The following is a 14,490-nucleotide window of genomic DNA, read 5'->3' on the forward strand; positions in this document are numbered from 1 at the left end:
TGACGTTTCACTCCATCAATCATTGTACTGACTTTTCATTTCTTCTGAGAAGTCATTCATCCCTCATAATTATTCTTAGCCTCTTTTTATTTTCAATTTCTTCCAGTGAGGCAAAATCTTAAATTTGTCAGCTTGCAGCTTCTGACGGCAGTGTATGCTGAAGAGCTCCTTTCTGACCCCACAGATATCCATAAAGTGAGCTCATCTCAGCCTCAAACTGTGTCCAGAGATGTAACAAAAGATCAGAAGGTTTGTCTAATTCTGGATCGGCAGAAAAAAATAAAATGTTAAACAAGAGATGGATGATCTCCGATTTTTGTCCGATATGCTGATATTTTCCAACTAATTTTGGCAGAGAACTGCAGACAGCACAGAGTCTCTCCTGTAGAAGAATTACCATATTATTATGTCTAATATTACTGCTATGGCCCACAGGCAGATGCAAATATTTCTTTAAAATATTCACATTCACTGGGCAAAATAAGAAAACTACTTAGTCTAGACTACAAAGATCAACAAGGTGTGCTCATGTATAAAGCATCGTCTTAGTGGCCTGTCAAATCTGCAGAAATGTTTTAGGCCAATGGCGATATTTCATTTTGAAAGCTTTATCCACCATTACAGATGACATGCCTAACCCAAAACCAAAATATTCTTCCAAAATATTTTACTTCAAGCCCATCGTTGAAAACTAAACTTGTGCAATTACACTTCGAGGCATTGCCCTCTTTCTCTCTGTCAAAATATTACCTGTTAACCCCGTCTTGTTAAGCCCCCTCTCTGTCGCAGTATCCATCCGAAATAATTAGGAGAGGAAAGCCTATTAGCATATTGCATTACCGTGTACTATGCACAATGAGACAGGTGGGGAAGACAGGACAAAAAGGAATAAAACACAATCTCTGAACAACGCCTCAAAATAATCCTGAATAGATAATCAGATACCACAGAGAGCTTTTAAGAGGCTATACTATGTATGAGCCCAGATGGTTCTGTGAGTGTGTGTGCTGTCAGTATGCTATAGAACAAAGCCAAAAGAAACGAGTTGTTATCTGTATAACAATTCATTCTTCAAATTGGTACCTGAATTCAGCTCCGTCAGCCAGAGAAGAGAAAAAAAAAAAAAAAAAAGAGCTGAAATATAAAGCGTGATATTCAGAAATGCTGGGGTGTGAGGCAGCGAGTGGGAGGATTCCTTTACCTGACTTTGAGAGGGAAATAACTGTCTTTATAACCATGTAACATCATTTAGGATTATCATTAATAAATGGCCTGCGTGTGTGTGTTTCTGTGGGTGAGTGTTCAGTACAGACAGAACTGTGCATTGCTGCTGGTGGTGGTAGAAACGCGGTTGTTTTACAGGAGTGTCCTAATTCCCCATTCACTATCCTGCTGGTTGACTGACAGACAGCATATAGCTGATGAGCAACACACATGCAAAGACGAGAAGAAGCAACATGCTAAAAATAGAAAACTTTCTACAAACCGAGAATGAATGTAAAGGAGTATAAAACGGTATGATTCCATAATTCAGGATCCATTTTGCCATTAGCAGTGCAGAGGAAGTGACTGAGCAAGACACATTTATATTCACTGAGAGAAGCGTCTAACCAGAGCGGAGGGGCATCTCAGTTGTTGTTTACACGGTGGGTACACCTGAAAATCAGCGCAGTTCCACTGGCTAACCCCTAATCAGGCCATTGCTTGAAATATAGATGCTGTGGACAAGCGAAGCAAATACTTTATATTTAATTCAACAAATAATAACATCAAAGAAGGCGGAAAAAAGTGGCTGGTGAATAAAGCATGAGCAGAACGGAGGTGAGGAATCAACACTGGGGGAGAGCGGGGAGGTGCCACTAACTAAAGAGGTGAAAACAGACACCAAGAGGCGAGGAGTCGACGCCAGAATTTGACATCAGCACAGTGATAACGTATACTTAATTCACAACAGATATTTTTATCCGGATTTGTCAAGATCATTAAGCTTGGCATACTTTGTATTGGCAGCCAAAGGAATTTCCACTGCTTTAGTTCCGTGAGGTGAAATTAAGCTTTTAGGGCAACATTTCCAATCCACCTTTTCAGCAGCTTCCTTCTCCATCGACCAATCGAGCTACATGATGGTAGGCCCATTTAATGATCATTGATCCTCAGTCATTTGCCTAAGGTGTCCAGGTGTGAGGTCAAAGTGAGTAAATGAGTACACTGCAGAAAACTGCAGGGACAATTTGCCATCATTTACTTTTATTCAGACCACCTGGGTGCGTATCAGTCCGTTTATCTTCATAGATGCACTCCACGCGAGCATTTAAGTTCCCCAAGCAGAACTACAGAGTCTCCAGGAGCAATCTTTCCCGAGACTCCAGAAAGCTCCATACTGCTGTTTAGGAACAAACTCCTTCACCTGCTGCACAAAAAAAACACAAAAAAACCCATATACCTAAAACTGTGTGGGTTCATATGCCGGGATTAGTAATTCATGCTGAGCTCTAAGCAATATTCATGTTGTTTATGATTGCGACAGTGGAAAACTGCTTGGACTTTATTTCTAGACAGTAAATTTAAAACTTCAAAAAAAAAAAAAAATGTTTTGTATGTGTTTATGAGCTGAAATTGTGACAGCACTGCTTATTATTCCTTCTACTCTAAATAGAACATCATTCCTCTATACACACAATGTAATCAACCTAACAGCACAACGATTGAACACAACCAAGATATTCTATGGGGCTTTACAGATGCATTTTAATTGTTGTGGGACCTGCAAGGCAAACTGTGAGTTTGGAGTGAAATCTGATAAAATGATAATGCTTTTATGACTCTATAAGCTTGATTCAGATAAATGGATTACCAAACGGACGGGAGCTATCCGTTTCTCATCTTCTTTCTCCCAACAGGAACTGTTGGGAGTTTTGTTTGACGCAGACACCAAAATAACAGCCCAGTGATTGTTTGCTTTCATTGTTTGGATCTCGAGAAAGGTGCTTTTGACAAATCCTATGATATAGTGTGACAGCTACTTCTTTATCTGCTCATATTTCCGTCTTTCACCATGGGCTTTTTAGACGGGAAATGACACGATCCCGAGCATCCTGTGCCAATACCCACTCACTCACTTGCTGTCATTTAGATTGACATGAATACACAGCTGCTGAGCTGAATTACCAAGATCTCACATTCAGCCGAAACCACAAATCCATTGATACCCTGTGATCATTGACAGCACGTTCAAAACATCAGGATTAAACACAGTGAACAACTATCAACTACTTCAGATCTTCTAAGCCACAATTTTACCTCCCTGTGTGTGTGAGTGTGTAGCTTAAGTGTTGTGTGGGGAAGAGATAAGGCAAGGTAAGCTGGTGTGGAGATGGCGCTATTGGGCCAGAGAAAAGCATTGAAGTGAAAAAGGGCAGTTATGCAGTTAACCTGCTGTCTGATAAGTGAGGCACTGTGGAGGCCAGGAGTCGTATAGAGCCTCAGTGAAAGCACTTTCACGCTGAAGGCTGGGCACACCGCCAGACACTAAGCCCACCTCACCAGTCTGGCCTCCCAAGTGTCGCTGGCAGCACCGGTTTGCATAATTTGACTGAGGATTTCAAGGCTTAAAGCTGCACTAATCAAAGTTTTATATGAGTCGCTCATAGTGACAGGAAATACTGCCCAACTCTGTTGTGTGGTGATCCAGTCAGGTAGTAATTCCTGGTGATACCGTGCATTTTAGCGTGGTTTAGCAAACAATTTTGGTCCATTCCACGTGCAGGATTAAAAAAGCTCTGCAGTACGGGACCTTCAGAGTGCCAAACGAACCGTACAATTATCAGCTAGCTCGTGAATATAGTGGAGTATGAAGCAGCCAAAGAATTAGTTTTCTTTCCCCCTTAGGAGGTATTGAAGATGAAAGCAGAGTTTGAAAAATGTGAATATTGGACATTTTACAGGTGGCCAGAAACATGACTTCAAATTAATGCAATGGCATTAATAATTTTGTGTTGTTGTTTTTTTTTTTTTTAACCAAAGTCATATATTCATACTTTTTTACTATCCAAAGGTAAAAGTGTTTTAGCGTGCTTTACTGTGGCTGCGATAACAGGCAGTTAAGGGGGCTAAACAGGTACTCATAGAACTAGAGTTACATCCAGAAACTACTGTTTCCTTGCTGCTAAAGCACCACAACTTGTGCCGTCATCTGCGAGAACCGACACAAACATCTTCATCTGCTCCCACCATCCAAGGAAGTCGAACATCCATTGGATTTTTATTTTATCGTTTTTGCTCGTATTGGACACCAACAAACACGGTGTTTGTTTTTTATTTTTACCGCAAAAATAAAACAAAAACTTGAAGGTAATATCACCCCACTCGCAAGACGTGATTTTTGATACACAGTCAAACATGTAGTCATACACAAGGTTCCTTGGAAAGCCTGTGGTTTCATCATTAACGGTTGCCACATTTTTGTCTGCCGTCCAGAAGGAGCAGGAATCTGAGGGCCATGTCACCAAAGTCTGTATTTACCATTAGATATTCAACATTTTGAATGCTAACCGAGCGCTGTGTCTTCTGGATGTGTAAGCAATGTTTCCTCACACACATCTATGTTACTAATGTCTACTCGATAAAAGAATCATATCACAGCTTGTTGCAGTTCCATTTTTGTATTTGTTCAAAGATTAGCATACATTTTGCATAAAAATCTGAATTTACAGTATACATGGGGTGCAAAGGTATGTCACACACACACAGACACACAAGTGTTTCCCTCACTACGAAGTCCCTCATTCTACAAACCTACTCAATTAATCATACATGCAGTATATAGGCACACATTTCTAGCACATTCACATACCACCCTCTAACCAAGCCTCTCACAACCATGCTCCATTATTCATTATCCTCACTCTAGCTAGTATGCATAGTGCACTTGCCACTCCACAGCTCAAACTGGATGTTAGTGTGTTATTAACCCATGTAGTGTAGGAGAGCAGCTCCTTAACAACCTGTCACAGCACTCAGGTCAACTGATGGGCTGCGACAAGCACTTCTGCCGTATTGCCAACAAGTGCGATGGAGTAAAAACTCATGCTTTTCTCTATGGTGTTATCAGCTAACTTGACAACGCGAGCTGCACGCTCAGAAGATTCACACTGACACTGGCCATGATTATGTAACGGCTCTGGAGCCTAAAAGGGAGTACTACTAAATTTTAACGTGGAGGGACGCTATGCCATGCCTTCAGACCGCTTAGTCTGTGTCAGCGCACATGTTAAGAGTTTGTCCTGACCTCTGATGTCGGCTGTTACAGTATGCAAAGTGCCGCGGAGACCAAACTGCAAAAAAGATGAGAGAGCTGGTAAACTATGATAAGTTGACCAGACAGTGTTTCCTTAAGGATTAGAATTTGTAGGTCAGGAGTGATATCACCACTGCATCCTAAATGTGTAAAAGAGGTTGTGACAAGTCTGTTTCCCGTTTAACGTCACACATCATAATGTTGCTATTATTAATTTTAACTCATTGTTTTAATGCAACCAAAGTTATTTTTTTTTCTGGCAACAGCACTCCCCGCCCACCCAAACAGCAACAAAAACATGCGTTAGTGTTTACTCAGTGGGAAGCTGACAGGGGATCGTTTGCCTCCAGAATATGAAAGAACCCACCTCAGAGAGCAGGTTAATGACTGATTTTTGTCCCAAATGTTTGACAGGGCTAAACGTGGCAGGTCCGGCCAAATATCCCTGACAAGACTGCAATTACAGTGCAAACAGGAGCCTTTACCAAACAAAATCAGTTGCTAACCTGCTCTCTGAAGTGTCTTCTTTCATTTTCCTGGAGGCATTTCTTCATCAGAAGTCATACTACGTTCATATGATGTGGTTTTTGTGCCTTTCTGGCATCTCGCATTGCTTTCAATACAGCTTTAAACAGTCTGGCACCAATTGATTTGGTGGCGTAATGACCCCTCTTTTTTTAAGGTTCCCTGGTCGATGCGCTAGCAAATTCCACTTCATGGTCGAGCTACCTGCCTTCAGGGCGGTGATATCTGAGTGTAAGACCACCAGGGCAGGTGAAAAGAAGCAGCTGCTGACTGTATAAGGAGAATAATCCACACTAAAATGGGAGACAGTGTTTAAATCCATTTTTCAACCTCATCCCACATTATTTACAATAAAACTTTTGTGTTGTCTTACAAATAAACACATTAGAGACTTTGTCATCAGTGCAAGAAATTTCATCTACCTAGTACAATAAACTCTGAATCAAGGCCAGGATGAACGTCAATTATACAGCCGAGACCTTTCAAAAATGGTCTGCCTACAACACACGGGCTATCTTTAGCATGGCTTTGATTTGCTGGCAGAGCTAAATTCAGCCAATGAACAATCAGCGGGGTCCTCAACCCCCTTTACTGTCGCGTGTTCGTCACAACACTGCAGCAGATTGAGGACTCAACGCAGTAAAGCACGACTCCGACGGCACAACGGAACCATCGCATGCTTTTGATGCATTGGGCAAATCAAACACTGCCGTTTACTGATAACACACAAAAAAGGTTCACAGAGTTAGAGAGTAACACTAATGAATTTCTGCACTCAAATGTGAACCCTCTTGCCGTTGAACAGGTTTGTGTTAAGAGAAAGAAAAGTTTGTTTCAGCCACAGAGGGTAAATGTGAGAAGACGTGATGGTACATACAACGTATTTTTCCTCCTGTGAAAAGACAAAAGCTTACAAAAACAGATGGACGGCGTGCGAGTACGCATGTGCGTGCGCTCACACACCAGCACGCGTGGAGCATTATTCATGCAGTGGGATGCCCCTAAATGAATCCATGTGTCTAAATGTCATCACTAAATGTCAATAGCTTTTTGAGGCCTGTCCTGAGGACATGGGGCCCTGCACATGGGCCGCAGGACTTCAGACGAACCTTCATTTCCTACTACTTCATCTATTCTTAATCTACGTTAAGGACCTCATCTGCTCATGTGATGAATTAAACAACAGATGAGTGACGGTCTTTTGACAAGCAGGAAGCAGAAAGGAGGACAGACATGATCACAAGATGATTGCCATCCACGGCATAAAAAGAACATAAGAAAGAGAATAGAAGAATATCCCCGTCGTACATTTTCATGTGGGAGAGGGCTACAAAATAAGTAAAAACAAACTGTAAACACTGGAGACATGCACACTGCTCAAAACATTACCCTTCTAATTTGTCAATAAAAGAGACAACATTGATACTACGTGGCTAAAGACTCCACTGGTAACAGGTTTAGTATGTCAACATTCATACTGTCCGTACCTCAATGTAGGAAGCAAGCCTGGGGTAGACCCTGTAAGGTCCCAGCACATGGGACAGAGGGGTGGTGCAGGGGAAGCTGGTGGTCACAGCGTGGCTCACTTCAGGCAGAGAAAACACCTTGAAGCCAAACTGCTCATACAGCTTCTGCAGTTCTTCGTCGGGCTTCTCTTCACCCTCAGACAGGACACTGCCCACCACGTAGCGGCATTTCTCTGCCGGCCTCTGAAGGAGGGGAAGAATGGATATATATCATACAAATACACATTTACAACGCCACTTAAAACACTTTAGTCAGTCACATCAGAGCACTACCAACGTATCAATACAATCATCAAACACATACAATAACACTCGGTGACAGGGGAGGTTAATGCTCCTTCAGCGCAAAACACAAACGCGGAAGTAAAAATAGAACTTGTTTGATTTAAACTGTTGGAGACATAGCACCGTCGAGTGGCACTGGACAGAAGGCTGCCAGCACTGGTAGACCTCCAACAGCCAGCTCACATATGTGGCAGTTCATATCGCATCTTAGCTGAGAAGCATGTTAGTCAAGGTATGGTCACGCATGTTACACCATGTACCATGCTGACATTATTAAAAGTACAATAATAAAATCTTGTTGCTAATAACCTTTTTTGCATTTTACCCAGGTTTCACAGGAAAACGAACAAATGGTTGCAACCACACATTATTTCTTCTCAACTACAAATATATGGAAATTAGGAAATGTTGATAAATCTTCACAATGTTGTGGTGTCTTAGCTGGTCGTGACAATTAATACCGAGATACTTGACCCCCCCCCCCAAAAAAAAAAACAAAATTGTAGTTTTTGCTTCAGAACAGCAACCCTGAAACATGCAGGGACTGTTTTGTTGTCTTGCCTGATGACTCTTGAGGAGAGCTGATTCAAGCCGACATAGAGGCTTGGTCTCCGTCGCTACAAAGCGTCTCTCTGCCACAATAATGTTTCTTTATGTGCCCACATGTCTGCATGCAGATGAGAGAGACACAGCGATCACAATCACTGAGCGAATTGTCAGTCAGAAGAGGATCTGACAGAGATTCTCCCACTCACATCTGTTTGCAGACATTCACACATTCAGTGGGAGCTGCTGCTGCTGCTGCTGCTGCTGAAGGACAATGCAGGCTTTTTTCCCCCCTCTTTTTTTTGCATGTTTTTGTCAGTTAACTAAAAATCACTTCAGTACACTTAGCACGTTTCTGGCCAGTTTTCTAGATCTTGCCATAACATGTTAGATGTCTAAGTAAATGTCACCCAACTTTCAGACAGGGAAGGGGCCAAATGTATTATAATCATTTATTTAGACAACTGCCAATAACAATGGCACATTGTTGTAAGATATTATGAACAGATTATTCACGGAGTAATAATCTAATAGGCCTCAGGAAACTAGTGACATCACAGTTTTCCATTAATTTCTGCACAGTATGACAACATTTTCTGCATAAATTATGGTCAAGATCAGAGTCCTGATCAAAGCGGCTGTAAATGACGATACCACATTATTTTTTTTCTCCTAAGATTGTTCTGCCTAGTCCCACCCTGCAATGCTGTGATTGGCTGTGAGTGACAGACCACTTATTTAGAGTAAAAAATAAATGGAGCGATATGATACTATACAATACAATACGATATGATATGATACGAAACGATACAATACAACTTAATTGTCATTTTATAATAAATCATTAAAATAAATGTTTTATTGCAAGTAAAAAATAAACAAATCTTAAGTGATAACTTAAGGGTATTTATCAAATGAGCAACTAAATAAATGCAGAAAGCAATGAAAAAAAAAATTATATATATATATATATATATATATATATATATATATATATATATATATATATATATATATATATATATATAAATTGAAAAAAGAATTAATAATTAATTCCTACATTTATTTTGGTGCATTCAATGGCATATTTGTTTATCTATACATTTTTGATTTTAGCAGTTGCAGTCATAATAACGAGTAACGTCATGTTAACACAAACAATCTTTTAGGACATTTCAAGCAATTTCTTTAATTGATTGTCGGCCGCCTTAACAATTAATTATCTGTTACCTGGAGGTTTTGATGATGCTCTTTGATGTACTTCTACCCGTCTCTGATTGTCGGTTAAAATATTTTAATCAGTTCAAGTCTTAACAGTGATTAATCAATTTATAATTATCATTAGCATCCCTATTCCCAATTGATGATTGAAAATGCAAGGTGATTTTGATTCTGCACTGAGAACTGGGAACCAGAGCGTGTCTGAACAGCATGATTAATAGCATCATTGGTAGAAGAAGAAAAAAAAAAAGTATATGTGTATGTAATTGGATAAAACACACAAAAACCCTGGCCTGGTCCTTTAAGACTTGCTGCTGGTTTGTGCTCTGTGACAGTGGCGGTCTGTGAAGGGCTGGCACCGAGGGGGCACAGATGGAAGCCAGCAACACTCATCTTCATGTCCCTGGCATCTTTGCATAATTAACACATCTAAACGCCACAACCCTCTCTTCTTTTCCATCTCATTTCTCACATTCAGAGATATTTTTGTGCGGCCTGCATTGCGCGGCTACACACTGTTCCTGCTGTCCTACTTTGTTCATACAGCAGCTTTTGTGGCGTAATTCAGCGCGGTTGGCTGCCGGTGAGATCCCCCCCGGCTGAGATAGGTCTATTTGATCATCCCACCCCTAACCCTCATGGCCTCTTAATGTCTGTGTCGTGTTGGTAATAATAATGACTGACAGTGCCTGTTCTGTGTGAGCAGATAATCTTTGCTGTCACCTGACAGAGACCCTTGCCACCATGTTGAACAGTGAGTCAGAGAACACAGATCCCCTGCTTCTGACAGGGATTTATTCATTCAAGGCAACATGAGATGTAATAGATTTACTGACAATGAAGCAGTGAGTCACTGCAAAAACAGTCTTTCGCAACGGCCGTGGAAGTAAAGTAGACAGTTCTATTTTAAACCCCGGTAACATATAGCCTATTGACGAGATCACATGTTAAAATGAGTTTGTGGAGTCAGAAACCATATCAACATCACCAACTTGATCACCTGACTTATTCTTTTGCGAATAACCATCAACTAGCAAAACAAATAACATTCCATCTGCCTCAGTTATACCCCTACCTTTAATGCTAATTAGTAAATGTTAGCATGCTCTTGCGTTAAACTAAAATGGTGGACATCACCAACCTGCAACACATCACTGCTTTACATTACTTTGAGAGAATGTTAGCATGATGACATAAGTGTTTTGCTAAAAGTATTGCTGTACAGCCTTACACATATAACAGCATGGCAGTAGATATGAGTAAACTCTTTTTAAAATATTGCAATGACTACATGACTTGCAATAAATACCCACATTTGCTCTTTTATCCTTCAACAACTGTCACACTAGCTAACCTCACAACCGCCACCGAAGTGACAGTTAATCTGAGGGTATCTGACCGTTAGCAGGGGCTTCATCTTAATCATTTATGTATTTATTTATTTATTTATTCAATGTTTGTTTGTATTGAGACAGGGGCGGCCCTGCGATGAGCTGGCGACTTATCCAGGGAGTACCCTGCCCTCGCCCTGAGACAAGGCTGGGATTGGCTCCAGCAGCAACACCCCGCAACCCCATGGAAAGGGATAAGCGGTTCGGACAATGACATGACATGACTCTGTATTGAGACAAGTATCTAACCCTAACCTTAACCCTAACCCTCATGTAAACTGATACCACACATCAGAGCATTAATAGCCAAAGCTCATTTGCAATGCTTGTCCCTGAAAGGGCCTTTAAATACATCAAATTCAACAACAAATACACAACAGACAACAATCACTCAGCAATCCAGCAATACATACAGGAAGAATATAAAACACTATCTGTAATACAGTGCTGTATAATAAAACACCATAAAACAAAAAGCACCAGATCATTCATGACTACACGACTGATCCCTCTTCAAACATTGCTTCAGTTTGAGTTTAAAGTGATCCCCCTCAGGATCCAGTGTGAGGTCTGTTTGGTCGACTGCTGTGAATGTCTGAACCATCCACCCAGGGCTCCAGCTGATGGCTCAAAGGTTCACATACTAAGTGTGAATGCATGGTGTGTGTAAATAAAATGGTTTTCTCATTCATCCTGTTTCAGGCAGTCTTTTGTGTCTGTCACGCACCTTTATATCGCATCGATTATTAAAAACTACAATTTATCCATCACCATTAAAGCGGACATCTGTATTCACCATATGTTAAATGTGTGCATATAAAAATAATCCATCCATCCATTATCTGAACCTGCCTATCATTTTCAGGGTCACAGGGGGTCTGGAGCTGGACCCATATAAGTCGACATTGCAAAATATGTTTGTCCATCATCATGTAATAAATCAAAACATTTTATACAGGTAAAAAAAACTGTTTTTGATCACATTTAGCTTATTATCATTCATTTGGACACTATCTTTAAGAGTAAAACAATATACCTTCTTTACTATATATAGACTAAATCACCCTTCCCTTCATGCTATACTAATGCAATTGTTTCTCTGCCTTTTGTTAACAAATTCATTGTGCACTGTACATCCTCATCTAAAAGGATTTGTGTGCAGCAGTTGCTCTGCATCGCTCTCTCTCCTACATGAAGGCATCAAACGTATGGGCTGTCAACAAGCCTGCTGCACAGAGCTACTCCCTGTCAACACTGGTGGTCTATGATAAGAAGCAACAATAACCATCCAAACACAGAGGGGATAACAACTGTCCTCCCACGGCCTTGTTTCTGTATCTTACCATCTCGCTATCTCTCATGCTCTCTGCACTGATAGACTACAGTCTGTTAGCCAAACCAGTAGTTCACTAATGATATCATTCAGGGCTCCAGCTATCATTCACATCCCACACAGTGGCAAGAACAAACAGCAGCCCTGACTGCATCTCATCTCTGTTTCCCTCCAGATAACACACCCCTGAGACTGCAGGCAATTAGGAAAGAGAGGAACACCACTCCATGTACTTGACTTGTCTCGTCTTCCCCACCGAAGTTGTTTTGTGTGTGTCTGAAATTCTAACGCCGCAAGAGGTAGAAATTCTCAGATGCTGTCCGTGCTGCGCAGCGGTGCTCTTAAAGTCAGCTGCTGCCAAAGCTGTGTATTTGGAAGACAGCGTGCGATTCCATTCCTCACTGGTCGCTAAGGAAAGCCGGCTGTGGCTTTTGATTGGCCGGAGTTGAGTGGCAGAGAGTCAGATAATGGGGAGGACTGTGGAGCGTTTACCTCTGAAACTGAACACTGACATGTTGCGATTCTGTAGCAAGCTGCAGAAAGCCAATTCAGTTTGCAGTGACTTGTAAAAATTTCAAAGCACATGGCAGAATTTACAGAAATGTCTCGTTTCATCTCAATGTCTCTGTTGGTTTCATGCAAACATTCACTCCCTGCACTTCACTATGCTAAGTGAGCTTGTTAAAATGGGGGGAGAAAAAAGGCACATAAAGCCAACTTTGGTAGAGCTTGTGGCCCACGGGACTCTAAGATGGCTTTCCTGCACAAATGGTGCCATTCTCATCTCTACCTGATTCCCCTAAGCCATGTCTCCAAGGACCTGTTGGGAGAGAAAGTAATTTCAAAAGCAATTCTTTGCTTGAGGCTACAAGGGCCTTTTTTTGATGGATGAAGGCTCTCCAACAATAAAAAGGTACAGCTGACAGAGGTAATTCTTTATTAGCAGGCACGTAATGAGGATTTACTCTCTTCATCTTTGCTCCTCTTGGCCCTGAATCTCTTCCCCTCCTGGCTATCACCACCTGGGATGTGACATTGCTTGGAGCGCTGGCCCCATTTACAGTTGGTCATTTCTGAAGTGTGAGCAGGTCAGGGAGGACAGGGGTTGACAAGCAGGCAGCCACCACTCCGCCTTGCTGTGACTTAAAGACAGAGATCGTAATGAGCGTAGCATACTCTGCCTGCCTGACCAAGGTCCATTACAACACTCGTTAAAACACAACTGCCAAGCGAGCGAGGAGCAAAAAGCAAAGCTAAATTAGCAGAGTGGGAGTGATTAACATTGAAAGAGCGTAACGTCAGCTCACTCTTTAAATGAACCATATAAACCATGCAAAGACAACATAGTCGCACTGCTATGAGGGAGAAAACAAGGATATTCTCTGCCTCTTGAAGTGCGCAATCCAACAACTTAAATGTGCCAGTGAAATTTTTTAAAAATTGCAAAAATGTTGAGCTTGAGAGCAAAACATCAAACTAACCCTAACCCTAACCCCCAACATTTTATCTTGGTGTTACGAGAAAACTGAGGAGATACCTCCGTTTTCTTGTAATAATGAGTTCACTATATCACTATCTATCTGTTTTCTTGAGATCACAAGTAATTTGTGTCATTATCACAGAGTAACACATTTTTTTCAGTTACTGAGTTATGATATCTAGGATAGCGAGATAAATAAACACAGAGTTTGTAAAGAGCTCATAACAGCCCATCAAAAATCCTTTGAATCTAAAGTCCAATCATGATCACAACAATACACATCACTGCCTTTGCTGAGGAGCTCTCTCATCAAGTACACAGTACAATTTTATTTCTATATCAGAAGTACCAAGACAGGTGGCGTTCGGGGTGCTTCCATGAACAAGCAGAGGACCTGACACATGTGGAGCAAGAAGAACAGAGGACTACGGGATAAGCAATCTCCCAACAAGATGCTGTCTTTCGCCTCAGCATGCCAGGGCGCCTAACCTCTCTGGAGCTGTCTGAGCTGATTGGAAGCCACTTGCCCTCCTGCAGGCGGACGAGGCAGCAGAGACACAGTCACCAGGAAGCAAATTGAAACTAATAGGGCTGCGCAGCACTGGGACAACAGGTATGCTGTGATGGGTGGTTTGCAGTGGAATTAATGGAGCAGTAATTGCATATTATTGTAAAATGGCGGGTCCAGCAGTGGGGATCACATCATTTTTCCTCAGCGCAGATGAGTGATACTGTCTAACACTCGGACTGATTCATGTTCCACCCAAAACACAATTCAGAGTCCAAGCACTGCCACAAATGGGCTTGGACACACCCTAAACGCACCAACGCTTTGCTCTTTAGACTGCCTAAATAGGGCCTATCAAGTCACATCATATCTAAAATCT

General features: G+C 41.5%; 1 protein-coding gene across 1 annotated transcript in view; it reads right to left on the reverse strand.

The window, feature by feature from the left end:
* tex264a (testis expressed 264, ER-phagy receptor a) overlaps positions 1-14,490 on the reverse strand; it is an 83,377-nt gene that overhangs the window by 59,317 nt on the left and 9,570 nt on the right. The window contains exon 2 of the mRNA XM_037100665.1: positions 7,309-7,530. Coding sequence (XP_036956560.1) covers positions 7,309-7,530 — 222 coding nt within the window. The remainder of the gene's footprint in view (positions 1-7,308; positions 7,531-14,490) is intronic.

This window comes from Acanthopagrus latus, chromosome 6, assembly GCF_904848185.1.
Source record: "Acanthopagrus latus isolate v.2019 chromosome 6, fAcaLat1.1, whole genome shotgun sequence".
Taxonomy (NCBI): domain Eukaryota; kingdom Metazoa; phylum Chordata; class Actinopteri; order Spariformes; family Sparidae; genus Acanthopagrus; species Acanthopagrus latus.